The sequence below is a fragment of the Berkeleyomyces rouxiae genome, assembly GCF_048999995.1.
Source record: "Berkeleyomyces rouxiae strain 22BRR77 chromosome Unknown BrBRR77_ptg000002l, whole genome shotgun sequence".
NCBI lineage: Eukaryota > Fungi > Ascomycota > Sordariomycetes > Microascales > Ceratocystidaceae > Berkeleyomyces > Berkeleyomyces rouxiae.
In genome coordinates this window covers 97,206-124,554 of record NW_027396492.1, presented here as the reverse complement: position 1 = coordinate 124,554, position 27,349 = coordinate 97,206, and the positions used below count along the sequence as shown (strand labels likewise).

Sequence of the window (27,349 nt, the reverse complement as noted above, 5' to 3'; positions counted from 1 at the left end):
AATGGATGCAACGACGGATCAGTGGTTTTGCATGCCTTGCCTTTTTCTGACGCTAGTCGGACAGGGTCTCCTGGATTGGTGATGTTTATTTTCATGCTGGTGAAACCAGTCAGGGGCTTCTACTGGGTTAAGTGCCCCTGCATGTTGTTTCAAAGGCCTGGGAAGAAATGAGAGAAAGTGATAAAAAAGGAGGGGCAGAAAAGAACGTGGTGGACGCGGCAGATCAGATCAAGATGGAGATGGAGATGGACAGGCTAGTTGGGTTGGGTTGGGTTGGGTTGAGTTGAACATGAAGCAGGTCGAGAGGCGCGGGTCTTTGATGTTCTGCTCGGCGTGTGTGAGTGTGGGTGCGTGTTCCTTTAATATAGAAGTCTGTTTGTGGAGGTCAAAACAGCCATCTAGGCCACGGCAGCATCACCCACGAGATGGGGGGACAGGGATATGATGTTTGCGGGCCTACGGGATACCCGGTTATGCAGCTTGGGCCTGGACTTGGACTATGCAGGATACACACACACATTGTGTTGTGTAGATTGTAGTTGGCTATGAATGGGCAAAAGCTGTGTACGTGCGTATTCGTCTGCATCTGCATCTCCATCTACATCTGCAGGTCTGTCCTAGGTTACGAGTCCAAGGCCAAGGGTTCCACTGTGGCACTCACTAGCTAAACCCTCGAGGAACGCATACTTGTGCTTGTAGGAACACTTAGTTCTCAGGAACAGGAGCTTCCTGGCTTCTAGACCACAGCCGTGATCCCTATTTTCCACTAAAGAGGCGCTATCCCTAGATCAGGACAGGCACAAGAACAGGACTTGTCATGACCGCACTGGCAGCGCACCGGGACGAATTGGAGCTACTGTGAGTCTAGGCGTGGAGCTCGTTCTGGGGGGACTCTGAGGGCCTGTGGCCTTTGCATGTACAAGCAGTTACAGAGCATTTGTGCTCTGGTGCTTAGTTCCTGGGAAGGCCCCTGGCGCTGTGTTCTTCACGATGGTGTAGTAGCCAATAGAACGCTGGCCAGGGGCTGCGCCGTTCCAGGGACAGGGGCAAGGAGACGACGGGCCTGTATAGTGGCAGACGACTTGAAGAAGAGGGAGAGAAAGGGAGAAAAAGAGAGGACAGGTTTGGCTGAAGTACGTAGAGAGACTTGTACATGGGCTCTCTTTCTACAGAGCCCACAGAACACAGAACATCTCTGTATATGTCTATATGTGCCCATGTGTGTGTGTGTACATACATACATATGTATGTACATATGTCTGCGTCCGAGTCTGTGTGGTTCGTCTCGTTATACCGTCGTACTTCTCGCCCATCCTGCTGGTCCAGGCTTCGCCTCCTCGTCTCTTTTGGCCTTTTTGCCGTGCTATATCGTGGCTTGCCATCTCTGCAACTGTGAGCTGAAATTTTTTTCCCATTGTTTTTCTTTCTTTTTTTCTTTTTCCTTCCTTTCCATTGATTTTTCCTTCATTTTCCTCCCCGCTTAGTTATTCATTCATTTTTTTTCTCTAGTTGCTGCTCGTCTCAGCATCGTCACTCTCGCTTTATCTTTATCGTCGCTCTCACTATCGCTGATACTCACTTCCCGACGCCCATAGAACCTCTCACGCGCTGGCTCTCCTCTTCTCCATCACCCACTGCTGGTCTTGTTTCTTTGCTTCTGCTGTTGTTCTTTGTCCAGTGCGCTGCACTGTTGCATGTTCCATTGCATAAAACTCCTCAAAATTCGAACAAGCGGCACATCCAATTCCGGTCCCAGCGCAGTTTTGGCCTAAACTCTTGTTCTCTCGCTCTCCTCCTTTTGGCCTGGCTGGATTTCATTTTCTCGTTGCATTTTCCCTCTCGGAGCCATCCTTTTGTCTTTTACTTGTCTTGCTGTGATCGCGACTTCTGGCGAAAAAAAAGACGCCCCAATCCAAGAACGACAAGACTCACTCATTGCCGTCTCACATTCCAAAGCTGCTCTTGTAGCATCGCGCCCTTCTCGTCGTCTTCTCCCGCCCACTGCTCCCTTTAGCGACCATACGGGCCCATTTGCTCCTCCATCTCGCCATCTTCATCGCCGTCGCCATTCAGCTCGCCGCTCGCTTTCGGCTTCATGCAAGATCATCATTACGACTCAAACTCGCCGTCACTGCATAAGATGGAAGCTGCTCGCGTCCAGTACGAACGTCGCGGGGGATTCAACGTCGGAAATGTCGTCGGTGATCCGTTTGCCCTGGCAACTTTGTCCATCTCCATGGTGCGTCTACTACAACACGACACGACAAAAAGCCCGCATCCGTCTTCAAACTAACACAACATCCCTTCGTGTCACAGCTCGCCTGGTTCATCGTCTTCATTGCCAGCATCATCAGCCAGATCCAGACCGCCAACCGCGTCTTCCCGCCCTTTGCCTGGTGGACTACCGTGTATTTGCTCTTCGTCAATATCGGCGTCTTCGTTGTCATTGCCTCCGATGCCATCCAGACCTACCATGTTGCTATTGTTGGCTACCTTTCGGCCGGTCTCATTCTCGGCTCTTCGTCCGTCGACAACCTGATCTACTCCAGCCGAGGACCCTTCCAGGCTGCCGCTGCTGGTTTCATTCTGCTGTGCATTGTTCAGGTAAGAAAGATGCAGAGAAAAGCTCAGCCTGTCTGAGTTCTTGTTTCTTCCATGTTCCACTTCCTCCCTTTCACCATCCCGTCACAATTCTCTATTGCCCCCTTCATCTTCGCTTCCATCTCATGCATGTCTCTAACAACCCCTCCGCAGATTGTCTGGATCTTCTACTTCGGCTCGGCCCCGTCCGCCGTCACCCGTGCCTACATTGATTCTTTCGCTCTGGCCAAGGAGTCCACCCTCAACCACCAACAGAACATGGCTACCTACGGTAACACTGGCCGTCCCGAGACCTCCACTTCCGTCCAGCCTCCTCAGATGTACACCACCTCTGCCCAACTGAACGGCTTCGAGACTTCGTCGCCTTTGCCGGGCCTGTCTGCTGGTGGTCGTGCCTCTGTCGGTGCCTTTGGCGGCTCTATGGGCACCATGACCAGTAAGCCCGTTGCCACCGCCCCTACCCCCGATGCCGAAGTCGTCCCTCCTACCGAGTATCCCTACCGTGCCAAGGCTATCTACAGCTACGAAGCCAACCCCGAAGATGCCAACGAAATTACCTTCTCCAAGCACGAAATCCTCGATGTTAGCGACGTCAGTGGCCGCTGGTGGCAAGCAAGGAAAGAAAACGGTGAGACTGGTATTGCGCCTAGCAACTACCTCATCCTCTTATAATCAACCCTCATGCCCTCTTTTCTTTTTCCTTGCTTTTCTCTAGCTTCACGACTTGTCTTTTGTTCCTTTCTTCCACTCCTTTGCGTCATTCCTTGCCTCTGCTGGCCGAACGACCCCCTCTTTTGATGTTTAGATTATGACCGTGTCTTGGCTTTCCTGGTGTTGGACCTGGAAAATAGCATCCTCTGCTACTGTCGGCTTTTCTTTGTCTTTTTTGGTTTTTTTTTGCCCTCTTCTTGTTTGGCGCACGTCCTGTTCTGCGGGATTGTCTTTGTCTCATTGCCTTGCTGGTTTTCTTTTGTGCTGTCGTGATCTCTTTCCCCAGTGTTGTTGGCCTTGTTTTGCATGCTGTCTGTTTTGTCGCCCATCTTTGGCCCATGCTTTTTTTCTTCCATGCTGGCCCATCCTTCTCCTCTCGTCCTTGGCCCCCCATTTCTTTTTCTTTGTCATGAAACTCTTGAACATACTCTCGACATATACCCAAACTATCTACTTCGAAACCTGTCATCATCTCATATGTTGTTGTTCGTGTTACTGTGCGTGTTATGCTAATGTTTCCATTTGGTGGCTAATTCTGGTTTCTTTGTTTTTTGTCTTTGCTGTTCACGTTCTCTGCATCTCGTGTAACTAATTGGCCTTGTATAGCTAACTAGTTAACTAACTATTAAAACACGAATCATTCTAATTCAAAGCCCTCTGAAGAGTCTCATCCACGGGTATCCAATGTTGTGTAAATTCAAATCGCTGCCGCTTCTGCTCGTTTGCATGCATAAAGTAGTTTTTGTCTCAACGACGCCACCATTTTCTCACCATCGTCTCTGCTTCCCAATCCCCTGTCAGACCACCACCGTCACTTTACGCCCGATAATGCCCCCAAAATTAGCGACCTGTTCACCGCTTTCATGTATCTTCTAGCCCCCCCCCCTCTTCACGTGTCCAACCTCTTACGTAGCTCTCGCTCCTTTTGCAACGCCTCCAACTCCAGCCTCTCAACGCTATATTTGAGTGCCTCCTTGCGCTGCTGCAACACACGCGCACGTAGCTTTGCTTCGCCCTCAAGTCTGCGCATAGTGTTTCTTTTCTTTTCTACTACTGCAGCTGCCGAGGAAGTTCCATACGGATCTTGCGCTGATGATAGACGGCCTTGTTGGAGCTCAGCGCGGGCTTTGAGGGTCTCGATGCGTCGTTCTTGTCGGTCAATTTGCCGCTCGGCGCGTTCTAATAGTGTGTTGATGGAGGGTCCGATTTCGTCACGCAATGAGGCTTCAGCAGCAGCGAGAGTGGGTTGTGGGATAAGTTCGTAGTGCTGTATTAGCGAGGGGAGTTAGAAGATGGTAGTCTAAACCGGGGCGATTGGAGAAACGGGAGGTAAGACAGACCCGGACTGTTTTCAACACAGTAATCATCCGTGGGAAGTCAGATACTCCGCCTTCAAGCGCATTTACGGAAGAGTCAAGGTAGTTTAGCGCTGAGCGTAACGACGATACACAGCCAGAATATGAATATGCCATCGTGGGTATTTGAGTTATCGGAGGCCTGTTGCCAGAGAAGTCGCGTCAAAATCTTTGAACAAATACTGGTGTTGTAGGTTTTCTTGAGAGGAGTTGATCTCGATATTTATCGGCGATGCTTGTCGTGAGCTTGTTCATTGGGTCATAAAAGTAGGTATCTGATCGTTAAGTTTATCTCGAGTTGTTGAAAGTCAGAATGGTTGCGCACAATCAACAATTTACCCCGCTTTATAGTTGCCAAATAGCAAATTTCTGCACTATATTCGATTGTGAAATCTCAGCCTACAACAACACTTCAAGGCCCTATGGCGCAACGGTAGCGCGTTTGACTCCAGATCAAAAGGTTATCCGTTCAAATCGGGTTGGGGTCATTTGAGGTTGATTCACCTTTTTAATCTTTGTCCAAGTTGACAGGAGATATCAATTTTTTTGGTCTTGATCTCGCGGTTTCAAGTGAGATCTGTTGGCCCCCGATTTGCCGGGCCTGCTTTTTTTTTTTTTTTTTTTTTTTATACAACCTCGCATCGGGCTTCCCTCCCATGCGCTATGCGCTGGACAACCTCCTTGGGTCGGCTGCTCTCAGAGTCGCGCTAGCCCCGCCAAACCACCCCCTAGGCTCCATAAGGCCTATGTGGGGCATACTGGGTGAGCTCAGGAGTATGCTCCCATACGAGCTGTCCACGAGCTTCCCGCCGCCGTGCAAGGGCAAGCTACCTTCGACCCGGGCCCCGATCTGGGGTGACAAAGAGGCTGCCGCTGCAGCACACCTCGCTCTGGTCCGCACCTCCCCCCCCTCAGACCTGTGGCTATACACAGACGGCTCGAAGCTGAGTCCGAACAGGGTTGGCGCCGGCTGGGTAATTATCCAGGGGGGACGGGTCCTGCTCTCGGGAAACCACCCGGTCCCTTTCCGCGCCGAGGTGCACGACGCCGAAGTGCTGGCCATTGCCGAGGCCATAACCGCCGTCGACCTGCGGGACAAACCGCGGTGCCGCAAAGTCTGGATCTGTTCAGACAACATGGCAGCGGTGAGTAGACTCACGTCCCGGGACGTCAAGCCCGGAACCTCCGAGGAACACCTTCGGAGAGCCCAAACAATTTGCGCGGACTGGTTACGTCCCGACGCCAACCATCCGCGGCCAAGACCGTGGCCAGATGGAGCCATTAAGGTGGAAGCGATCTGGGTTCCAGGCCACTCCGATGTCGTGGGCAACGAGCTCGCCGACAGACAAGCCAGGTGGGGTGCAGACATAATCACCACAAGGACTGGCATGTCACTCTCCTGGGCACGCAGTGAATTCCGCGCCCGGGTCACTACCGCTTTTCGCGCCTGGTGGAAGGCAGAGGGTCGCAACACCAGACCTCATCTGCGCCGCGCGGTGCAGGCCCCGAAGAAGGCCTGGTCGAGTCTTCTAGACGAGACCGATCGCAATCTTGCCCGCGCGGTGCTGACAGCTTTGTCAGGCCACGGCGACTTTGCGGCCTACCACCGCCGTTTCGAGCACGAGGACGCCGTGCTCTCCTGCCCCCTCTGCGGAGCTGACACGAGCCCGGAACACATCTGGGTCTGCCACCACAACCCACAGCGGGTGTCTAGCAGCTTCTTTCAGAAGTTGATCGGCACCAAGCGCGGAGCCTGCTGGCTGGCCGCCAAAGCAGCCAAAGCCCCCGCTGAACTGCTTGCCGATCGCCCTGTGAGGACTGCTACGCGTGCGCAAGAGGCAGACTCTCCCGCAGCCGCCCAACCCTCCGTCACTTGGAACTGGCTATCCTCCAGGCTCCCCCACTTAGTGCGCTGGTGCTGACAAGCACGTCTTCTCTCTCTCCCTCTACTTCCTCCGTATTTGCAGATGGTTCGCCTACATCAGTGGCGAGGCCAGCGCTGTGGGCCATGTTCGAGGGCACACCGTAGAGAGGCAAGCTCTCAACTGGGTAGAAAGGAAACTGTCGACCACTCTGTATGCAAAGTTTTCTTTTCAGTTTTATAGTTTTGTCCTCTCCTTGTCGATGATGTAACACAAAAGGCTATAGAATAACAAGCTGTTGTGGCCTTTGAAGTGATAGTTGTAGGCTACAAGGATGGCTCTTCGACTTGATGTGTGGTGGTCACGAAGACCCGGTAGTCTCCGGGTGTTGCTTTTGTGTGTTTTGCGAGGTATCTCTTCCCGAAACCCCTCTATTTTTTAGAATCAGCTTTATTATCAGCATCATTCCCCCACGTGCTGTATTCACAGGTATTTTACTCATGACCTACTATATCTCTCTTGTAGGCCCTTGTAAGTCCATATATGTGGCCTGTCCTTCTCGGCCCGTACCTCTCGCAGCCCAGCCCAGCGGGTGTCATGACAGAAACGAGTGGATATTTAACCAGATCTCCATCTCCGGATCTTGCCCCGAGAAGTCTGCCCATGTTAGCCCGGCTCTTCTTTCCGGCCATAGCCTTCCAAAACACCAGTGCCTCCAGCTTTCGCCTATGACTTTTTCATTTCATCTATTTTACATCAATCGGCATGTTCGTCAAACACTCATAAGATGACCAGACAGGTCCTGGCAACCTAGCAGTGGCATAACCGGCTGCCGGGATCCTCCGATTCGGACTGCCTTGGTGACTGTAGTCTCCCAGCTCCGAAGAAACTGTAGACGCCGACTTGGGATCTCCCTGTGGTGAAGAGTATCTCCTGGCGCAGAATACATCAGGGGGATAAATGAAGACTGTGACAATGAAAAAAGAAAAAGAAAAAGAAAAAAAAAGGAATCAGAAAACAGAACAAGAAAAAGGAGCAAGTAATGCACAAAAGAAAGCACCCAAAGATAAAACAGAAATACAAAATCACACCACGCCAAACGCCATCGCAGCTGGTCATTCCTCTCTCACCCTCTTCAACTTCTTGAGGAGCTGCTTGCATCCTTTGACTGTAGGGAGAAGATTTTTAACGAGTCTCTCCGTCAGCCGTAGCCTCTGTGGGATCGAGTCACACGTCCACGGGTGCCACGGGGTCTTCTCCTGTCCACATCTCGGACAATCGTGAGCGGCCCCGGTGTGCTTGAACCTCTGGTGGTACGTGGCAAAGTCGCCGTGTCCAGAAATTGCTGCCATCAATGTGCCAATATCGAGTCGGTCGTGTTCCCTGTCGTCCTTGAACTTCCAAGGTTCGACGGGCTCTGGCTTGTCTATATGGGAAGGCCCGTTCTGCGCCCCCCACCACGTCTTGAACTCTGTGGCGGCCTGCTCTCGGCACCACCGTTTTGCCCTGGAGAGCGACATCTCGAGTCCGCCAACTTCAGTCCCAGCAACCCCTCTGGCTAACCGGTCGGCTCTTTCATTGCCGGGGATGTTCTTGTGGCCCGGTACCCATCTGACTCTTGCCTTTGGCGCAAAGAGCCCGCCCTGTCTCAGCTTCCAGCTTGCCAGGAGTCGTCTCGTCTCGTCGATGACTGTTTGGGATGTCCCCAGGTCGCCCTCTTCTGCATTCAGACGGTTCACAATGCCCCTGTTATCAAGACATAGGCAAAGGTCGCCGGTCGTCTCTTGTGGTAGCTCGTGGGCCGCTTGCCCGGCGTGTAGGGCTGCGATTGCCTCAGCGTCAGCCACTTCTTGCCAGGTGCCCAATGGTTTGCTACCTTCGGCGCAGGTCGTATTGTCTACCACCAGGGTCCACCCGGCCCCTGCGCCGCCGTCTTTGACTTTCGCCCCGTCTGAGTAGGCCCACACCGTATCAGGCCACGCCATGCGCAGGTCCTCTAGATGTCTGGCTACCTCCTCATCTTTGTCGCCCTTTATCTCGATGGGGTCGTCTGGTCTCTCCTTTGCAGGTCTCACCCCGCCAGGGCTAGGTATCGTCTTGGGCAGGAGCCTAGAGAGAGCCTGAATTCTGTTGCCAATGTCCCAGTCCTTACACAGGTGAGCGTCGTCGAGGTTGTGCAGCCGGGTTGCCTCTCTTCTAGCGTTGCTATCGAGGAGGATCTCTGCCGGCGGAATCATCGCTGCGCGGTGTAACAGTCCGATTGGCGTCGTTCTGTACATTGGCAAGGCTGCTCGGATCGCTTTCCTGAGGGCTATATCAAATAGCTTGGCTGTCGTGGCGATCTTCCGTTCCTTGTGCATCGGCCACCAGACGGCCGCAGCGTACGTCAGTTTGGAGACTGCACAGGCTCTCACTACATGTAGTAAAAGGTCCGGGGGGGCTCCCTTGTGGCATCCTGCGAGGAGTCTCAGCCTGCTGGCTGTGGTCTCAATCTTCCTGATCGTCTTGTCGCGGTGCTGAGTGAACGCTAGCTTCCTGTCCAGCTCTAGTCCGAGCCAGCGGAGAGTGCTGCCCTGTGGCGTAGCCTCAATAACGTTCCCGTCCGGTAACTTCACGGGAGGGTTCCCTGCCTGCTTTTTCTTGGTGAGGTGCAGGATCCCCGTCTTTCCCTGGTCCAACTGTAGGCCATTTCCTCTGCACCAGTTATCAGCCCGTTCCATAAGGAGAGCCAACCCCTGTGCATTGGTCTTCAAATCTGGCGAAGCCCACAAGACACATCCGTCGTCTGCGTAACCCCTAGCTCCCGGTAGAGAGCTGTATAGAGGGGCCATGAACAGCATGTAGAGAATCGGGGAGACCGGTGACCCTTGGGGTAGTGAGCCTCCCAGCTGTCTCGTGTCCGTGACATGACCGTCCATCGCTAGCGCTGCGCTTCGTCCTTGTAGGAACGACCTTGTCCATTTGCACAGTGCTATTGGCCACCCTTCCTCCTGGAGTCGGTTGACCATGCGGTTTGGCGTGACAGTATCGAAAGCTCCTTTGACATCGAATGTAGCTATCGACACTGCGTTCTTCATTTCCCAGCCCCGTTCGATCTCGTCTACCAGACTGAGCAACAGGTCTGAGCACGCGCGCTTTGGAATCGCACAAGCGTACCTCTTGGGAATGACGTCTCTTTCCACGGCTTCATAGGCCAGCCGCCTTGCCACCAGTCGCTCCAGGCTTTTGCCCAGGGTCGGTAGTAGCGAGATGAGTCTGTACGCCCTTGGCTCTCGACGGTCTCTCCCTGGCTTGGGGACCGGACACATACGAGTCTTCTTGAAAATGTCAGGGTGTACTCCGTGGGTCAGGGCCACTTGGTAGAGGCGGACAATGGCTTCTTTCAGGTGCGGCCAGGCCTTTTTCCACAGATCGTTTCGGAGTCCGTCCATTCCCGGGGCTGTGTTTGCTGGCTTTTTGATGGCCCGCAGCACTTCTGCCTCGGTTGGGGGGTCCCAGACCCTTCTCCCGTCTTCGTCTAGTGGACCCAGTGCTTCGTCGTCTTCTCGTTTTGTCGGTGCATGCACGTCCAAAAGGTTGTAGGAGGGATTTGATTTGATTTGATTTTATTCTTTTACGTCTACCTACTGTTATTTCGCAGCAATACGACGGCATATTCCGGACGGAAGCAGTCGGGTGATGTCATCTTCCAAACTACTCCCGGGCGGTCAGCGATTGCAGGTGCGCATAGACTTCAAGCATCTCCTGTGACTTTTTAGGGTCCGGCATTGAAGCCAGGAGGACTCTCTGTCCAGCGCAGCCCGGGGGCGAACCTGCGGGGTTCCAGGGTTGGTTACCTGGTGTTTTTGGTTTGCAACAAACCGCGTGTAGTCTAGTCTAAAAGGCCACCGGCTCTCGGCACGGGGGTTTGTCCCCGGCGGATTACGCGTGGTTTTGTCCTCTTGCGGGCATGGCCGTTGCTGCATTTTTTTTGAACGTTTTCCCTCCTCTGTAGTTGGTGAACGGGAAAAGGACCCCCCAAAACCTCCTCATGGAATCCTTCTCGACATCTCCTTCCGATCCTACTACCTCGTCTCCTCCCAATCTAACCTTCCTCTCCCATCTCTCTTCCACTCTCATCTCTCCTTCAAAATCCCACCTTCATGTCTCGGTGCTGGCAGTGGGTAGTGGCTGGGTAGTCTCGGGGCGCTCAGGCTGTTGTCTTTCTTCAAGGAACTTGAGATTGCGGCGTAAAACGCTGGCAACGTGACTTGTTGCTTTTGTTGTTTTCAGAAGCTTGTCAGCAAATCTCTGGCTCCACGGCCTCGGCAGTGCCCTGCATGTCCACCAGTGTCCTCGTTCCTTTGGCTGGTTGCAAGCTCGGCACCCGCGTGGACAGTTGTGTTCCCATCGGTCATGGTACTCGTCAAAGTCACCATCTCCGGTTCTGGCGGCCAGGATGTGGCCTAGCTCAATCCTGGTGAGGCCGTCGTAGCGGGAGACACGGAAGGGGGGTTCGGCGGGGACACCAGTTCCCAGTGGGCGGTATCCTTTTTGCTTCTGCCACCATTCCCCGTATTCGAGACTTAGACGGTCTCGCCTCCATCTCCGTGCTCCGGCCAGGCTGACGCGGGGTTCCGTTGTCGTCTGTTGGCACCCCAGTTTTGCTTGCGCGTCTGCCAGTTCGTTGCCTTCCAAGCCCATGTGGCCTGGGACCCACAGCACATGGACTCTCCTCCCGTTGTAGGAGGGAAGGTTGCAAGCGCCATATTTTAGGAAGAGTATAAATAAAACAACAACAACAACAACAACAACAACAAGGCACTATGGCCGAGTGGTTAAGGCGCTTCCCTGCTATCTAGCAGCTCAGGAAGTCCGTTCGCGGGCGCGTGTTCGAATCACGTTGGTGTCGACATTCATTTTTGACGCTGATTAACAGAACTTGGATGGATTCCGGATTCTTAGTCATGATGCAAGGGTTTTTTTTTTGGGGGGGGGGGGTAAATAAAGAATCAATCAATCAATTTTCCATCAAATCGAATTGACGCGTCATTTTTGGCATTTAAGGCCAGTCAACCACCTGATGGAGGCGTATGATCGACTGCTACACCGTCTTGATATTTTTGGCGGCGCTAACGTGCTGAACTGTATCTTGAATTCATATAAACATCACATCACGAGGCCACTCAACAACATTTTCCTCGATTTTCAGAGGGCACCTTCGACATTTTGACCAAGCTAACAGCTACCATTATTGCAAACTACTTTACTTTATTTTCGCCCCCGACAGGTCCTGTCATCCCTAAGATGATCGCGTCCGTCCAAGCGCCCGCGCCCGCCGCGCCCGCGTCCGCGCCTCCGTCATTGACGTACGCGCAGGCCACCTCGCCCGCCAGCGACCCCTCCCCCGTGCCCACCACTGTCCCCTCCTCCGCGTCGTTCTCGCCGAACCTCGCCGGCCAGGCCCCTCAGGGGCTCCCCTCTTCCGTCGCGCGCGTCGCGACAGGCGCAAAACGCGTCAGGAGCGAAGACGCGCCCCTCCCCCAAGAGGCTCACTACGCTCCCATCTCGCTCCCGGTCGGTCGCTTCCAGGCCCTGGCCGACAAGATCCGCACCAAGCAGGATGCGGAAGCGGCCGCGAGAGATCGCTTGGCCAGCATTTTCTTGACAATGGCCGACAACTGCCTGGCCTCCATGGCCCCCCACGCGGAGGCCTTCGCGTCTACCCGCCAGATCGTTAACGACCTGGCCTCAATCCTGGAGAACGGCCTGGTGGCCGTGATGACAGGTTCACCCCTCGCGCCCCCCACGGGCGCTGCCACAAACACCTCTCTCCCCCCGGCCGCACAGCCCGTGCCACCCGCCCCTAACACGGCCCCGGCCCCGGCCCCGGCTCCACCAAAGGCCCAGCCTGCACACCACCCCTCTGCTGCTGCTCCTGCAGCGCCCACCGAGTCCTCGGACAAGGAATCCTGGAGCACAGTCGCCCGCAAGGGCAAAAAAGCATCCAAGGCCACCCAACCCGCCGCCCCCTCGACCGGAGCCCCAAAGGCCAAACAGGGCAACCCCAGCTCAGCCCCCAAGACCGCCCCCACCGACAACCGCCTTTTCGTGGTTGTGCCAACCGACTCCCCCCTCCGGAAGCTTTCGCCGGCCTACATCGTAACGAAGGCCAACGCGGGCATCCCCCGCGGCGAGGGCGCAGGCACCGCCACCGCCACCAAGACGGGCTTTGCCCTGACAGCCGTCCGTGACGTCGGCAAATTCCTCAGCCACGCTGAGCGCATCCGCGCCAACCTGACTGCGGAGAAGGTTCACAAGAGGGATGCTTGGTCCAAGTACATCGTACACGGACTGCCCACCTCGATCACGGTCGAGGACCCCAAGACCCCCGGCGCCGTGATGCTCCACCGGGTCACCCTAGACGATGTCCGTCAGGATATCGAACAGGCCTTTGGTGTCGTCTCCGCCAGCGCCACGCTGTCAAAGTACGTTGGCAAGGCAGGCGTGCCCACCTTCCGCGCCCACATCGCCTTCCACGAAGGCCTGGTGTCCCCGTCCGCGGTTCCCCGCCGCGTAGCGACACTTGGAGAGCTGCACATGGTCTCCGCAGACAACACCCTGGAGCGCTTCCCGTTCTGCACACGCTGCCGGGTCCGCCACTTTGACCGCAAATGCCCGGCCGATACCGAGACGCAGTCGTCCACCCCGGCTGCCGCCGCCCAGGGAGACAAGGCCCCGTCCCCAGCGTCCTCCCAGGCGCCTTCCACGGCCGTCACCTCGGCCCCCCCGGCCCGGCCGTCGTCACAGACGAAGAGCCCTTCAAGCTCCCAGGCTTCCCCCTCCCCTGCCTCCTCGGCACCCAGCCAGCCATCGACCGCCCCATCACAGGCCGCCCAGCTGCAACCCTCCCCCCTGCCCACCTCCAGCGAGTCCCCTGAAACACGGGATTCAATGCAGGTAGACGACAATGACGAGGAACTTCTGTAAATGTTAGGACACCCTAACGACACAGTATTGCAAATGATTTCTGCGAATGTGCAAAGGTCCTGGACCTGTGCACAGTCGTTGCTACACAAGGCGCATGAAGACCAGGTGGATGTGGTCTGCCTCCAAGAGGCCCCGTCTAGCGCAGACCCGGGGAACAGAACGTTCCCTAGGCACCCCTCCTATCAGGTAATAGTCCCGGAGGGTAACTGGCGCTCGAATCCCCGAGTCGCCACATACATTTCGACAAAAAGACACGGGCTTCGCTTCCAAAAGGCCTACATGAGGGAAGAACACCAGGATGTCATCATTGTGGAGGTCCTAATCGGGGGGCACACGTACAGCATCGTAAACCTTTACAATGCCGGGACAGGTTCGGCTAGGACAGGGGAGGCGCTTCGTCTTCTGACCAGCATGCAGCCAGGGCCGCGGTCTGTGGTAGTGGGCGACTTCAACCTCCACCACAGTGCCTGGGACCCCCGATGCGCCACGGACGACAACGACGCCGAGCTCCTACTGGCCTGGATGGAAGAGCGTGCCCTTCTGCTGGGCAACGCGGATGGGGAGCCAACCCACGAGTCAGGGAGTGTCATAGACCTTACCATAATGTCGTCGCCTCTTTTTGTCACCGGGGCGAGCGTGGAGCTACGGGACGATCTGACATGCGGAAGTGACCACTTCCCGCTCTTGGTGTCCATCCCGCTGCCAGGGCACACAGTGGTCCCGAGCCCCGCGGGGCGCTTCCTCATGGATAAGCTTGACAAAAAGAAGTTCGACGCGGCATGCAAGGCCGGCGCGGCTCGCCTGGACGACCTTGTGAGAGAGTACCGGAGGTCAGACGGCCAGATCCCGGAGAAAAAGCACATTGACGACTTCGCGAGACTTCTACAGGATGTGATCCTGGACGCCCTGGTCGCATCAACGCCCAAGTCTCTGGGCAAGGCCAAGAGCTTCCCATGGTGGAACAAGGAGTGCAGCGTCGCGCGTGCGGAGCAAAGCGCAGCGCGGAACAGGGTGGAAAAGGCAACGACACAGGCCGCAGCACAAGAGGCCAGGACCGAACGCCGCGAAGCCAAGAAGCGCCTCAGGCGCGCACTCAGGAGCGCGGCTCGGGCTTTCTACGCCGACTTGCTGGCGAAGGTCACTGATACCCGAGACCTCTTCCGTATCGTGAAATGGAGGACGAAAGCTCCGCACCGCCACTCCCCAGCACTATCGCCGGCGGACGGAGCGGAGGCCACGGTACAAGACACCACGGAAAAGATCGCTCTCCTTCGCAGCGTGCACATGCCTTCCGCCCGGCCAGGGGACATCGAATCCCCCGCCCTGCAGGTGGAACCGAGGACCTGGGGCTCCAGGACGGAAGCCCCGCCGACACGCGCCCGAATCACCAGAGACGAGGTGGAAGCTGCTCTTTGGAGGCCGCGCAACACTGCCCCCGGCCCGGACGGCCTCTCGAACAACGTCCTGAAACTGGCCTGGCCCTCCCTCAAGCGGCAGGTCACCCATTTGTTCAACGCAAGCTTCTTCTGGGGCCACCACCCTGCCTCCTTCAAAGAGGCTAAGGTGATCGCCCTGCCAAAGCCCAACAAGAAGGATCGCTCGTCGCCACGGGCCTACCGGCTCATCTCGCTGCTCCCGACCCTGGCCAAGTGCCTGGAAAGGATAGTCGCCCGCCGTCTCTCGTGCTGGGCGCTGGAGGCAGGTCACATCCAAGACAACTACGCCGGTGCGGTTCCGGGGCGCAGCGCCGAGGACATGTGCCTACGCCTGGCGCACTCTCTCGAGCGCACAGCCGACCTCAGGGGTGAGTCTTCGGTCCTCACCTTTGATATCAAGGGGGCCTTCGACGCCGTGCATCCGAACCGCATGGTCAAACGACTGGCGGACCTGGGGTGCCCGGCTGGAACATGTCGATGGGTGTCCTCGTTCCTGGCGGGCAGGCGGGCTTCCCTAACCTTAGACGGCGTCTCCGACGCTCTCCAGCCAACAGGTGGCAGCCTCCCACAGGGCTCGCCCATCTCCCCAATCTTGTTCATGCTGTTCATGTCGCCGCTGTTCAAGATGCCACTCCCCTGCACTCTCCGTGGGTACGCTGACGATGGTTGCCTAGTCAACTCAGACTCGTCCCTCGAAGGCAACTGCTCGGTTCTCTCCCGCTCTCTGGAGCTCGTTGACAGCTGGTGCACGGACAACGGCATGGCGCTCGACCTGACGAAGTCCGAACTTCTGCACGTGACGCGCAAGCGTCATGGACAAAACCCAAGCCTGCGACTCCCCGACGGCTCTACGCTGGAGGCGGTCAGCCCTCGCGAGACCCTGCGCTGGCTCGGCGTGCGCTGGTCACGTAACCTCTCCTTCGTGCCACACATCCGAGACGTGGCACAGAGGACGGCACCGGCCATTCGCGGCATCCAGATTCTGTCCGGGTGCTGGAAAGGCGCCCCGATCAAGGGTGCCCTCACGGCGGTCCGCGCATGCGTGGTTGCCAAGCTGTCTTACGCTGCGGCCACATGGTGGCGCCCAACCCCGCCCGACGCCCCGCTGAGCCGCGGGTTACTGGGGGCCTCAAGCCTCCTCGACCGCACCGTCCGCAGAGGCCTCCGCGCCGCCCTGCCGCTATATTGCACCACACCCTGTGCAATATACAACCTCGCATCGGGCTTCCCTCCCATGCGCTATGCGCTGGACAACCTCCTTGGGTCGGCTGCTCTCAGAGTCGCGCTGGCCCCGCCAAACCACCCCCTCGGCTCCATAAGGCCAATGTGGGGCATACTGGGCGAGCTCAGGAGTATGCTCCCATACGAGCTGTCCACGAGCTTCCCGCCGCCATGCAAGGGCAAGCTACCTTCGACCCGGGCCCCGATCCGGGGTGACAAAGAGGCTGCCGCTGCAGCACACCTCGCTCTGGTCCGCTCCTCCCCCCCCTCAGACCTGTGGCTATACACAGACGGCTCGAAGCTGAGTCCGAACAGGGTTGGCGCCGGCTGGGTAATTATCCAGGGGGGACAGGTCCTGCTCTCGGGAAACCGCCCGGTCCCTTTCCGCGCCGAGGTGCACGACGCCGAAGTGCTGGCCATTGCCGAGGCCATAACCGCCGTCGACCTGCGGGACAAACCGCGGTGCCGCAAAGTCTGGATCTGTTCAGACAACATGGCAGCGGTGAGTAGACTCACGTCCCGGGACGTCAAGCCCGGAACCTCCGAGGAACACCTTCGGAGAGCCCAAACAATTTGCGCGGACTGGTTACGTCCCGACGCCAACCATCCGCGGCCAAGACCGTGGCCAGATGGAGCCATTAAGGTGGAAGCGATCTGGGTTCCAGGCCACTCCGATGTCGTGGGCAACGAGCTCGCCGACAGACAAGCCAGGTGGGGTGCAGACATAATCACCACAAGGACTGGCATGTCACTCTCCTGGGCACGCAGTGAATTCCGCGCCCGGGTCACTACCGCATTTCGCGCCTGGTGGGAGGCAGAGGGTCGCAACTCCAGACCTCACCTGCGCCGCCCGGTGCAGGCCCCGAAGAAGGCTTGGACAAGTCTCCTTGACGAGACCGATCGCAACCTCGCCCGCGCGGTGCTGACAGCTTTGTCAGGACACGGCGACTTTGCGGCCTATCACCGCCGTTTCGAGCACGAGGACGCCGTGCCCTCCTGTCCCCTCTGCGGAGCCGACACGAGCCCGGAGCACATCTGGGTTTGCCACCACAACCCACAGCGGGTGTCCAGCAGCTTCTTTCAGAAGTTGATCGGTACCAAGCGCGGAGCCTGCTGGCTGGCCGCCAAAGCAGCCAAAGCCCCCACGGCCCTGTTGGCTCACCGCCGCATGAGGCCGGACACGCGGGCGCAAGACGCGGCCCCTCCCGCACTCCCTCTGCCACCTGGAGACGGCGTACCCTCGGGGTCTCCCCCTTAGCGCGTTTGCGCTGCCATCACCTCCTTTTTCCTACTTGTTTCTCTCTTTATTTGTACTTCCCTTTGTTGTTTCCTTTGTTTTTGTTTTTATGTTTGGTCTGCATCAGCGGCGAGGCCAGGACTCTGGGCCAGGTTTGGGGCCACACAAGCAAAGGACAGCCTCTGGGCTGGGCGGGTGGACACACTTTAGTCATTACACTTTGTGCGGGGGGTTTCTGTATGCATGGTTTGGATTTTAGGTTTCTGTTTCTGTATGTAATTTCTGGTACTACTTGTAGTCCCCTGTCGTATGCCGAGAATACCTCGCGAGTAGACAGGTAAATAAAGAATCAATCAATCAATCAATCATGATCGACTGCTAGAGCTGGCGGCTCAGAACGGCATCAAGCTAAACGGCATCTCGCCTCGGAAAATATTTCAGAGTGGTACTGGAATGGTGGCCCAGCGGATGATCAAGGTGAGAGAAGTCGAAAAATACCAGGAGGATACGATCCAAAACACCCATCTTACTTTGCCTTCTATTTCAAGTCACTATCTTCCTTGTACTAACACTTCCATAGCGTCACGAAATCATTCTCACTGTCCCGACCAAGACCTTCCGGTCTCGTGACACCGTGGCCGCCTCCATCAAGGCCGCGCTGCCAGCTAACTTCCCTACTCATGGCATGCTTGCGGCGGAAATTTTACTAGACAAAAGTCCAGAGTTTGCCATATGGCGTGGTGTTTTTCCCTCGCGCGCAGACTTTGAGTCGTGTTCACCACTGGTATGGGATTCGGAACTACAAGAGCTACTACCCGGCACGGCACGAGCCCGAGTAGATATTCAAAAGGCCGCACTTTCAGCAGACTGGGCAGTCGTGAATACAGCTTTTCCGGAAATCGAGGAAGATGATTACAGATACGCCTGGCTGTTGGTAAATACGCGCGGCTTCTACAACAATAGCCCACGCATGAAACGCTACCCACACAAAGATCGACTAGCACTACAACCGGTGGTAGACTTGCTGAACCATGCTGGCACAGGATGTAATGTGAACTTTGGGGCTACAGCATTTACAGTGGCGGCTGACCGTGTGTACATGGCTGGTGAGGAAGTTTTTCTTTCATATGGGGCACATGCAAATGATTTCCTACTTTCTGAGTACGGGTTTGTGCTAGACAAGAACCCGTGGGACGAATTTTGTCTAGACCAGGTCCTATGTCCTCTGTTTGCAGCTGTCCAGCGCGCACTTCTGGAAGAGCATAATTTCTGGGCAAAGTACATGGCTGATCCAAAAACACCTGGGTGTTATCGAACTCAAGTTGCATTGAGGCTCCTGCTGCTTAGCCCGGCTCGCTGGGAGCGAGTTGTTTTGGGCCTAGATGAGGCTGAGGACGTCCAACTACAGGTTAACGAGATTCTTGCACAGGTTCTACGTAAGTATCAGTCGGTTATTGAAGATGCATTTGAGCGGCTTGGCAGAAGTCAAAATGGAACGCCAGATCAGAGAAGTCTATTGCGCAAAAGATTGGATCAGATTGGCCAGATGGTAGTGCTGGCGCAACAACAACTACAGGTTGAGACTTTGGGCGCAGATAGGCAGAGTCAGGGGTAGGCGGGCGTAAACTGAAAACTACGATCTCAGTCAAATATGTACTATAGAACACAAAGGCTTTGTGGAACACTCAGGTGAACCGGTATCATGTAAGCACGTATTGCATACTTGGGCGTCTATGTGTATGCATGTACATACATACGTACAAGTGCCCTCCAAAGGAAATGAACATGCCGGACACGCAGGTACATGACGCAATGCGAGTTTCCTGAAGCTTAAGCACATTCACATTCAGTCAGCAGTCATTGGCTCATTTATTTTTGACTCGCTCAAGTTGATTCACGTATATACTTGCGTGCTTGTCTACAGATAACAAGCCATTATGGGACGAAAAGGCATATTCGCACGAGCACTCACATGATCCACATTACGTCTCAACTAACTCAAAGGCCTAAATAGAATTATACCCATCATGAACTTCTCACTTATGTGCTCTATTATATGGATGGAAGCTCCCGACGAACAGTCTAGTTCGGTTCATAATGAACACGCCACTTTCGTGATGCTTTATTTAGATACCCGTCGACGGTTGAGAGCTGGTTCCAAGGTCTGTTCCCATGTTCTATACTTGGAGCTTTAACCCTAATCCACCAAGTCCCCAGTCCCAATGTTAGCCTTCTGTGCCGTACCTTGGCGATGTAAGTCCCATATTCAGGTGAACCTATACATGTGCACCGAAAATAAACAGTCAACTAGATCGAGCAAAGCTGTCTTCCCAGAACTGTGCCACGGCAATAGAGCTCAACCTTGAGTTAGAAGAGGCACAGAGACTAAAGTAAGGGAAGGGGCATTACGGGGAATGTACCTGTGGCTTCATTGCACTGCGATGTGTGTGCTGTACTTGTATTTCTATTCTCAAAATCATTCTTGACATGGTTAGCTTGGCTGTAGTTTTCCAGCTTATTTTTCATCTGTTCTATCCCTTCAAGTTTACTACTTGTAGCTGCAGTGTTGATCACAGAGGGTGTGTACATAGGTGTACATACATATATAAGTATAGATGTACATAGAATTTGTAAGTTGAAATCTAGCCTCCGGAATGATACATAATTACTTGATATTAGTAGTTAGTAACTATCACATTCTTTGGATTTCCTGCAATTTCAGAGTAACTATATCATGAAGAAGTTATCCAAGTCCACGAAACAAGCCGTGTACAGATGTATAGTCACACCGATGTAACTAGAAGAAACGAGAAAGGACAGCTAACTACAACTACAAGCTTCCATTGTTTTTCCCTGTTTCAAACTTCCATGTAAGCGCGCAAGGGCTACATGCATACATTCATGGCCTGATGAGCAGGTTCTCTAGATGAGGTCTCAAATAATAACACACAGAAACAGGGGGAATAATACCAGCTCACTACACAATGTTCAAGACATCAGGACTAAGCATCAGTAACCACTGGGGTTTAAAACAACAGCTGTTTACTTGGTTTTGGCTTGTAACATTCCAAGAGTTCGTCTTCAGCAATTCTTGTGCAAGTATCAAACCTGCATATGTTCAGTAACTAACTAAGCATTCAACTAACTATAGTTAACTAGTTCAGCACCATCATACAATAAATTCAAATAGTAGAGTGTCCATCTCTAAATTTGGCTGCCCCGAGTCTGTCATGAAGAGCCGGGGCGAGCCTGACGACGGGCAGTAAAAGTCAAGCCTTGATCCTGAGACCTGACCCCAGTAGACCGGCAGTCAAGCAGGGAAAAGAATTAAGGCCTTGTATGGCAGAGAAGAGAGACAGGCTTGCTAGGTAGAAGCTAACAGATAAAGTTTCAGTGATTAGGGCCTCCTGGAAAGAGAAAATAGGTTCCAAGGGAGACTGCTCTCTCGCCAGCCTGTGATAAAAGGTGGAATTTTAGGCAGTATTGCACTTCAGGACTTCTAATCTGTCAAAATCCAATCCAGAGAAATACAGACGCATGAGGCAGTATAACATTAAAAAAGGAATGGTCATCCATGGGAATAGAAAAGTCTAGAACGCGGAGCCAAAAGCTTTTTTTTCGAGTGACCAATTTAGCCAGAAATGGGGACCGGCCGGACCACCAAGACACCAAAGCTTCTACAAGGCAGTTAATTGCCCATGAAATGTGACTAACCTAAATCTGTTGAAAGCCGAGACAGTCCCATATAGTACACCCGTTGTTCTTGAAGCCAAAGTACACCCCCACACCGAGGCAGTAAAAGCGAATGGCGAAATGCCAGAAAGCCGATGGAAGTGTACAGACAGATTAAATCAAGACATTCAAGTTCAGATGGAAGTGTACCAGCCAACTACAAGTCTGTAGTCCAAATCAATGAGTCCCGATTCTTATTTTGTTGGTAGTACAAACCTATACAGATCCTAGCGACAAATGCCGTCTCACAACTGGGTTTTTTTTCTTTGGTCACTCATATGTTGTCTAGAACAGAGGTTGACTAGTAGTTGAGACAAAGGCACTCAGCGATGACCGTAGGGTCCTTGTGTCTTTGTTTGTATGTGTACATACTTATAGGCCCTATTATGGGATCACTAATTCCAAGAAATACCATTCCATCCACTTCCATTGACCGTGAATAATGATAGAGAAGATGTTGTGTGAGGATAGTGTATTAGGGTTGGAACACACAGAGGGTTATATCTGAGATCCACCAACTAGTCGAGTCTTGGTCCCGATTCGGAAAGGATAACCAAGGATGGTAAGGTACATATGCAAGGACATGGGCCGAAGACAGCCGGCCATTAACCGAGATAAAGCGGTGTATTAACCGCCAGAGATTGCAGTGTTTTTTTGCTTGACAAGAATTTGTATGTAGTCCAAGGATAGTTAACTAGCTGCTTTTAGTATCGTGGTACCAACTTCCACTTTCTTGCAGTTATATTGCAATCTGCTCCTACTCCAACTAACCAGAGATCATTTGTCACAATGTAATTAGAACAGAGCACAATCCAGACGTAGGAGAATTAGCCCCCAAGGACATCGGATTAGATGTCACGATAAGCCGGAGCTTTTATTACACAAAGACTAACTAGTTGATCAAGAGAAAACATGGCCAGACAGTAAGAGAGGGCACTCCACTTACACAATTGGGGAGTGACGGGATTGTAATCAAAGTTTAGGCTTTTGTCCCACCGAGCATATCTCGGTTGTCACTTTAGTCAAGGTCACCGTGTATGCACGCTCATTCAAATTTCACGATTTGCACGGCTAATATTCCTCGACGAAATAGGAGATCAGACCTTTGTGTTTTTGCTGGTCAAGATGCATTGCTGTCGCTGTCTTTGGGGAATGGGCAAGATGCAAGTTTAGACGAATATATGGATGCACATACATACAGGCATGTGTATAGATACAAACATATCTGTGGGGGTAATGGGCGGCTGGTGGCTGACCCGAGGAAATAAGATAAAATGACAGGAGGGCCACAGAAGAGAACGCGCATAGGAAGAAGTGACGTGATGGAGATGAGATTAGATGTGCGAGGAGAAAGAAGAGAGTATGAGCCATGACTACTGGGAGTTCTACTTGTGTATATCTTGTACGCCAGCGCGTTCATGACAGAACAAGGCTAGGGTATTTTACAACAAAGGCCCAAGCAGAGAATAAAGAAGCAGAAACATGGCATCAAAACAACAGGAAACAGGCGCTGCAAGAACAAACCAATCAATCTGTGCGTTGTTTTTCATGATAGCTAGCATTTGAGTGGAGTAGTACTAAGGCTTGTGGGTTTATAGTAGTAGCGCTAAGCAACCCAGCGAGAACAGTGTTGTCCTGTAATCTCCCTCAAAAGAGCTTACCGAGAGCTTGTCGTGGTTGTCTGGTAGTAGAGTCATGAAGCTTGTACAAAAGATACTCTGTAACAGGGGGTGTTGAGCACGCGGCTACTGGATGAGGGGGAGGGGTACCTGGTTGGCATGTTGTATGGGGATTAGCAGCGACTATTAACGAGTTAATTAGGTGTAGTTAGTTGGTAAAAGCAGCTCTGGCATGCTTTTTGTGAAAGTAGGATGTATAGGTCAGTGCCATGGCAACTCGTCATTCTGCCGTAGGCTCGATTTTGCAGCAGGGCAAAGAAACTTTGTCATGAGGTCTTTGAGGTCTTGCTACTCGGTTGGCGTCTACGGGGACAGATAGGGTCCAAGTGCACAGTTGGTGTTCCTGTTCCGCGACGTTGCCGAGACACAGAAAGGACGTGGCAAGTTACAAGTCGAGAACGGAGAATGTTGTCAGGAGACAGGGTTACAAGGTTTCTTTTTTTGTTTTTTTGCTCCCCGCCAGAAAGAAGAAGGAAAGTAAAGAAGGAGCGAGCGGCATAGAGGCGGAGGCGGAGAAAAGAAAGAGCTTTCTTCGACTGTGGTTATCCAGGCCCAAGAACTACAGAGGGAGACAGTGCCCAACGAGCCAACACCAACCTGCATGTAACTGTGTATGTATGTACATACATATGTACAATGTAATGCACAAAGTGTTACGGTGAGAGAAGCATTAGCCCAAGACCTTTGGAGCCATACAGCATACAGGCATATATTGGTACAACTTTTTAATTGCCGCCACCGCCATCTCTGTCAACGGGCCGGTCTGCCCCAAGAGAGCCAGCCCATAGAAGGAAGCCCATAACCAATGCCACGATCACATACAGATGTACAGACAGACAGACATGCAGAGACGCACACACATGGACAACGAGACGACGTGGACGCCCAGCCAATCGCGGGCTTTGCAGAACTGGAGCTTCACACCCACTCCACTTCCACCCTTCACTGTCCTAAAGTCGGCCAGCCCACAACACCAACAAGCCAGCGCCGCACCGTTAAATGCACGCCCCCCCATCCCCTCCCCTCCATGGGTGTTCTGCGAGACAGGTGTCTTGGTGCCAGGGAAGGCGAGAGAGCCAGCCATATGGCCCTGCCCTGTTCTCCTCGCTTGTCCCACCCATTCAGGACTAGATCAGGTACAGCAAACCCTGTCCTTGTCTCTGCCCTCTCTGTCTCTGTGAGCGTCCCCTGGTCTCTTGTCCCAGCAATGTGATACGCCGCCTGTTCGCTCGCCGCTAGCACGACAGACGCTGGCTAGTCTGAATTTATGTCCTTTTTTCTGCGCTTTCGATTTTCCTCGCCCTCACGTTGCATTGCTTCCAGGATATCCTAGTGAGTACAACATCATACACAAACCTCACAACCCTGGTCCTGACCGGGTCTGTTCCTTCTGGAGTATTTATGGAGGAGATCCTACTAATCTGAGCACCTAGGAACAAGAAGCAAGAGGCAAAGACTGCTTGGCCCTCATGTGTCAAATATGTATAAGATGCATGGTGCCCCGTTGACTTGTCCCAGCTCCTGTCTCCCTGGTCCGACCTTCTCTGCTCATCTGCACATCCAAGCTCCTTGTTGATGTTCTTGAACTCTGCTTTCAACAAAGCCTCTTTCACTCACTCACCCACTCCTCTACGCTCTTTTAAAAACCAATCACCATGAAGTTCTCTTCTGCTCTCGCGCTTGTTCTGGCGCCGCTGGCTCTGGCCCAGCAGCCCTCTTTAACCACTCCTGCCGCTGCCTCGGGATCTGTCTCTTCCACCACCACCTGCACCTCTACCATGACGCTGACCAAGACGCTCACCCTGGTGCGCACTAGCCACACGTCTACCGCTTACACCAATGGCACCAGCACCCACGCTCCCTCCACAGGCTTTGTCTCGTACACCTCCGCCACTCTGTCTGCCTCCAACACTGCCAGCGCCCCAGCCAGCTCAACCTCTGGCCCTTCGACCAGTTCTGCCGGCTTGCTGCATCCCCAGGGACTTCTGGTCGGTGCTGTCGGTGCCCTCGCTCTGTATCTGATGTAGGCGCCTGACGACAGAGTCCAACAAGCTCTCCAGAACCAAAAAAACCAAGAAAAACCCAAATCCCTTACTGAGCAAACGCCGACATGTTTTCTTTCTGTTCATTTTGTCCAACGTTGACGGCAACAACGACTTACCTTCACTTCAGCAAATACCCGGACTTCTTTTCCACCATATTTTTTATCAGCCCTTTTAACTACGCTCGTTTTATTTCTTCTTCACTTTCAGACTAGAGAGAGAGTAGCCTCTTCTACTTCTTTCTCTTCTCCGTACATTCTTCAAAACTTCTCCCCATTGACGTTGCAGAATGGCCCTTTAGTAGAAGTCACCGGTTGTGGTGGGCTCTACTCCCATTTCTGCTTCTCTTTAACCACTCGCTGTTTCACCAATTTCTTCAGCTCAGTTCCTGGGGAGAGGCATGTCTTGTCTGACTTGGTGCTTCGTCATCTTCTTAGACGACGACGCCTACGAGATCAACTACAAACACTCTTGGCCTCTTTTCTTTCTCCCCTTCTCTTCTCTTCTCTAGTGCCTCTTGCTTGTATTTCTTCCACCGACTCTTACTCTTCCTCCATGTCTTTCAATGTCCTCGTTCTGTACCTTATGTCCTCTTGTTGATACCCCCCCTCCCATGTATTCTTGTCGAAACTCATGTTTCTTGCCCTCACCGAGTTCATGTACTTCTTCCCGGCGTCTCTCTTCTGTTTATTAGGATAACCTTTGTTTTTTTGACACGTCTCCAATGCCAATGAAAACTATTGATGATACCTCAGCTCTTGGTCTTCTTTTCTGTCTATAACTACTGTGCCTGTGTCCAAATTCTCACGTGAATGCCTCCAACACACGTCTGTATCAGCTTGTCTCCGAAACTTTGACAATCATAATTTCCTCTCTTTTCTCGCCCCCTGTCTCTCGCTATCAGATCACTGACCACCTCTTGATCACACTAAGCGACCTAAGATAAGTGCCCTTTAGATTTGACTTGAGCTTGGGAAATTGCACTACGTCACTGGCGCCATCGCCTTGGACCTTTAGGACGTGATTGATTAGCTTCGAGCAAATCCACATCGTCAACATGTCCGAAAGAGACCAAGCAAGATATCAAGAAAATATTTGTCTTGTGACAGAAAGATACTTGTCTACAAATGTGTAACTAACTAGTTGATTCGCTATATTATTGCCGAATTGGCCATCATTTGATAGCCAGACACATAACTATATCTGTAAGTTTACTAACTAGTTACTAGTACTTGTGGAACACCAATTGGGCGTTCATGAAAGCACCAAACAAGGCCTGGTGACCGGCATAACTGTCGTGGTCCTCCGTCACAAGCTTCGTTGGTAATAGTCATGTGGTTTTGAAGGTCTTGGGGCGTGGAGAACCTTAAAGGTGGGAGAAAAGTGGGCTCGAGTCTTGAAGCTCATTGTCATAAGCATATCATTATTCTTGAACCTTTATTCTTCAGGGACGAACACGGCGCTTTTCACTTCTTTGGTCATGAGATTCAGCGCAAAAACCCAACGATCTTTTGATATCACAACGGGCGTTGTATCAAGTGATGTTCTTGAGATAGTTCCTGATGTTGTATGAACTGTAGGTAGTTCAGTGCTTGATGTTGAGTTTATAGACTTGTAGATACTACTAGTCTAAGCCATTCTACCTACCCTGTTCCTGTGAAAGCCCGATTTTGTTCATTTAATGGGGTCTCTGCACTCTTCTCCAGTAATATGTGTGATCTCGATAGCGCAATACAGAGCTCTGCTGGGTTCCGGGACTTCATTGTGTTTATCACGGCACTCCTCTCCTGGTTCCACCATGGGTGGTGTCTCCCTTCGTCTTTTTGGTTTCCATAACTACAACAATCTTGGAGACACCTGTTAATATTTGCTCTATGAGTTCTCCTAGTTGTAGTGGTGCCAACCTCTGCCTCATTGACCTGCTTTTGCAAGTTCATACACTTAGAGTTGCTCTTGAGCTCACTAACTCTGATGGTTTCCCTAACTATGGCCCGGGTTCCTTCTCTCACCAGGCTACATGCGGCCTGGATCACGCCGAAAACCTCCTGTACGTGAAGTTTGACCTTTGTCTCATACATAAGTATAAAGATCACTCGTCCCTCAGTGTTTAGCTCTACTAGGCGGGTTGTTGCTTTTTCAATGCAACCCATACCCATGGGTCGTGGATCTTCCCCCTCATGCTACTTGCCATGTTCTTCACCGCTCCGGTCAGTTCTTATTGTGTCAAGACTTGTCCCTTGTCTGAGGGGGCACAATATAAGCATAGACAACAACACCAATGTCTGGGAGTATGACATAATTAATCGCCGTTTTGTTCGAGCAGACAATACTTATGTCCTTCGGTACTATCTTCAGGACGGCTTTTTGTTTTCAATACGCTTAGCACTGCCGTAGGATAGACGTAGATTGCGCAATTAGTACTCCGAGTCCAGTCCTAAGAAAATTATGTAGCCTAGGCAGACTTCCTTCTTTTTATTCTCCGGAGTGCCCTTTCTCGGCTTTTT

General features: G+C 53.0%; 7 protein-coding genes across 7 annotated transcripts; 5 read left to right on the top strand and 2 right to left on the bottom strand.

Annotated features, from left to right (window-relative positions):
- Nucleotides 1-2,095: 2,095 nt before the first annotated feature.
- On the top strand, nt 2,096-3,273 carry BROUX77_001565 (uncharacterized protein; the record flags this gene model as incomplete). Its single annotated transcript, XM_073746008.1, has 3 exons — nt 2,096-2,239; nt 2,317-2,604; nt 2,755-3,273. 3 exons carry the CDS (start codon nt 2,096-2,098, stop codon nt 3,271-3,273), a joined length of 951 nt encoding a protein of 316 aa, XP_073606647.1.
- A 928-nt stretch (nt 3,274-4,201) lies between these two features.
- On the bottom strand, nt 4,202-4,784 carry BROUX77_001564 (uncharacterized protein; the record flags this gene model as incomplete). Its single annotated transcript, XM_073746007.1, has 2 exons — nt 4,202-4,579; nt 4,653-4,784. 2 exons carry the CDS (start codon nt 4,782-4,784, stop codon nt 4,202-4,204), a joined length of 510 nt encoding a protein of 169 aa, XP_073606646.1.
- A 539-nt stretch (nt 4,785-5,323) lies between these two features.
- Nucleotides 5,324-6,589, top strand: BROUX77_001563 (uncharacterized protein; the record flags this gene model as incomplete). Its single annotated transcript, XM_073746006.1, has 1 exon — nt 5,324-6,589. The coding sequence occupies one exon, from the start codon at nt 5,324-5,326 to the stop codon at nt 6,587-6,589; it is 1,266 nt and encodes a 421-aa protein (XP_073606645.1).
- A 1,055-nt stretch (nt 6,590-7,644) lies between these two features.
- BROUX77_001562 (uncharacterized protein) lies at nt 7,645-8,514 on the bottom strand (the record flags this gene model as incomplete). Its single annotated transcript, XM_073746005.1, has 1 exon — nt 7,645-8,514. The coding sequence occupies one exon, from the start codon at nt 8,512-8,514 to the stop codon at nt 7,645-7,647; it is 870 nt and encodes a 289-aa protein (XP_073606644.1).
- Nucleotides 8,515-11,815: 3,301 nt separating this feature from the next.
- BROUX77_001561 (uncharacterized protein) lies at nt 11,816-13,498 on the top strand (the record flags this gene model as incomplete). Its single annotated transcript, XM_073746004.1, has 1 exon — nt 11,816-13,498. The coding sequence occupies one exon, from the start codon at nt 11,816-11,818 to the stop codon at nt 13,496-13,498; it is 1,683 nt and encodes a 560-aa protein (XP_073606643.1).
- Nucleotides 13,499-13,909: 411 nt separating this feature from the next.
- Nucleotides 13,910-19,007, top strand: BROUX77_001560 (uncharacterized protein; the record flags this gene model as incomplete). Its single annotated transcript, XM_073746003.1, has 3 exons — nt 13,910-17,389; nt 17,789-17,869; nt 17,973-19,007. 3 exons carry the CDS (start codon nt 13,910-13,912, stop codon nt 19,005-19,007), a joined length of 4,596 nt encoding a protein of 1,531 aa, XP_073606642.1.
- A 5,451-nt stretch (nt 19,008-24,458) lies between these two features.
- BROUX77_001559 (uncharacterized protein) lies at nt 24,459-24,830 on the top strand (the record flags this gene model as incomplete). The annotated part of the gene is made up of 1 exon (XM_073746002.1): nt 24,459-24,830. The coding sequence occupies one exon, from the start codon at nt 24,459-24,461 to the stop codon at nt 24,828-24,830; it is 372 nt and encodes a 123-aa protein (XP_073606641.1).
- Nucleotides 24,831-27,349: the final 2,519 nt, after the last annotated feature.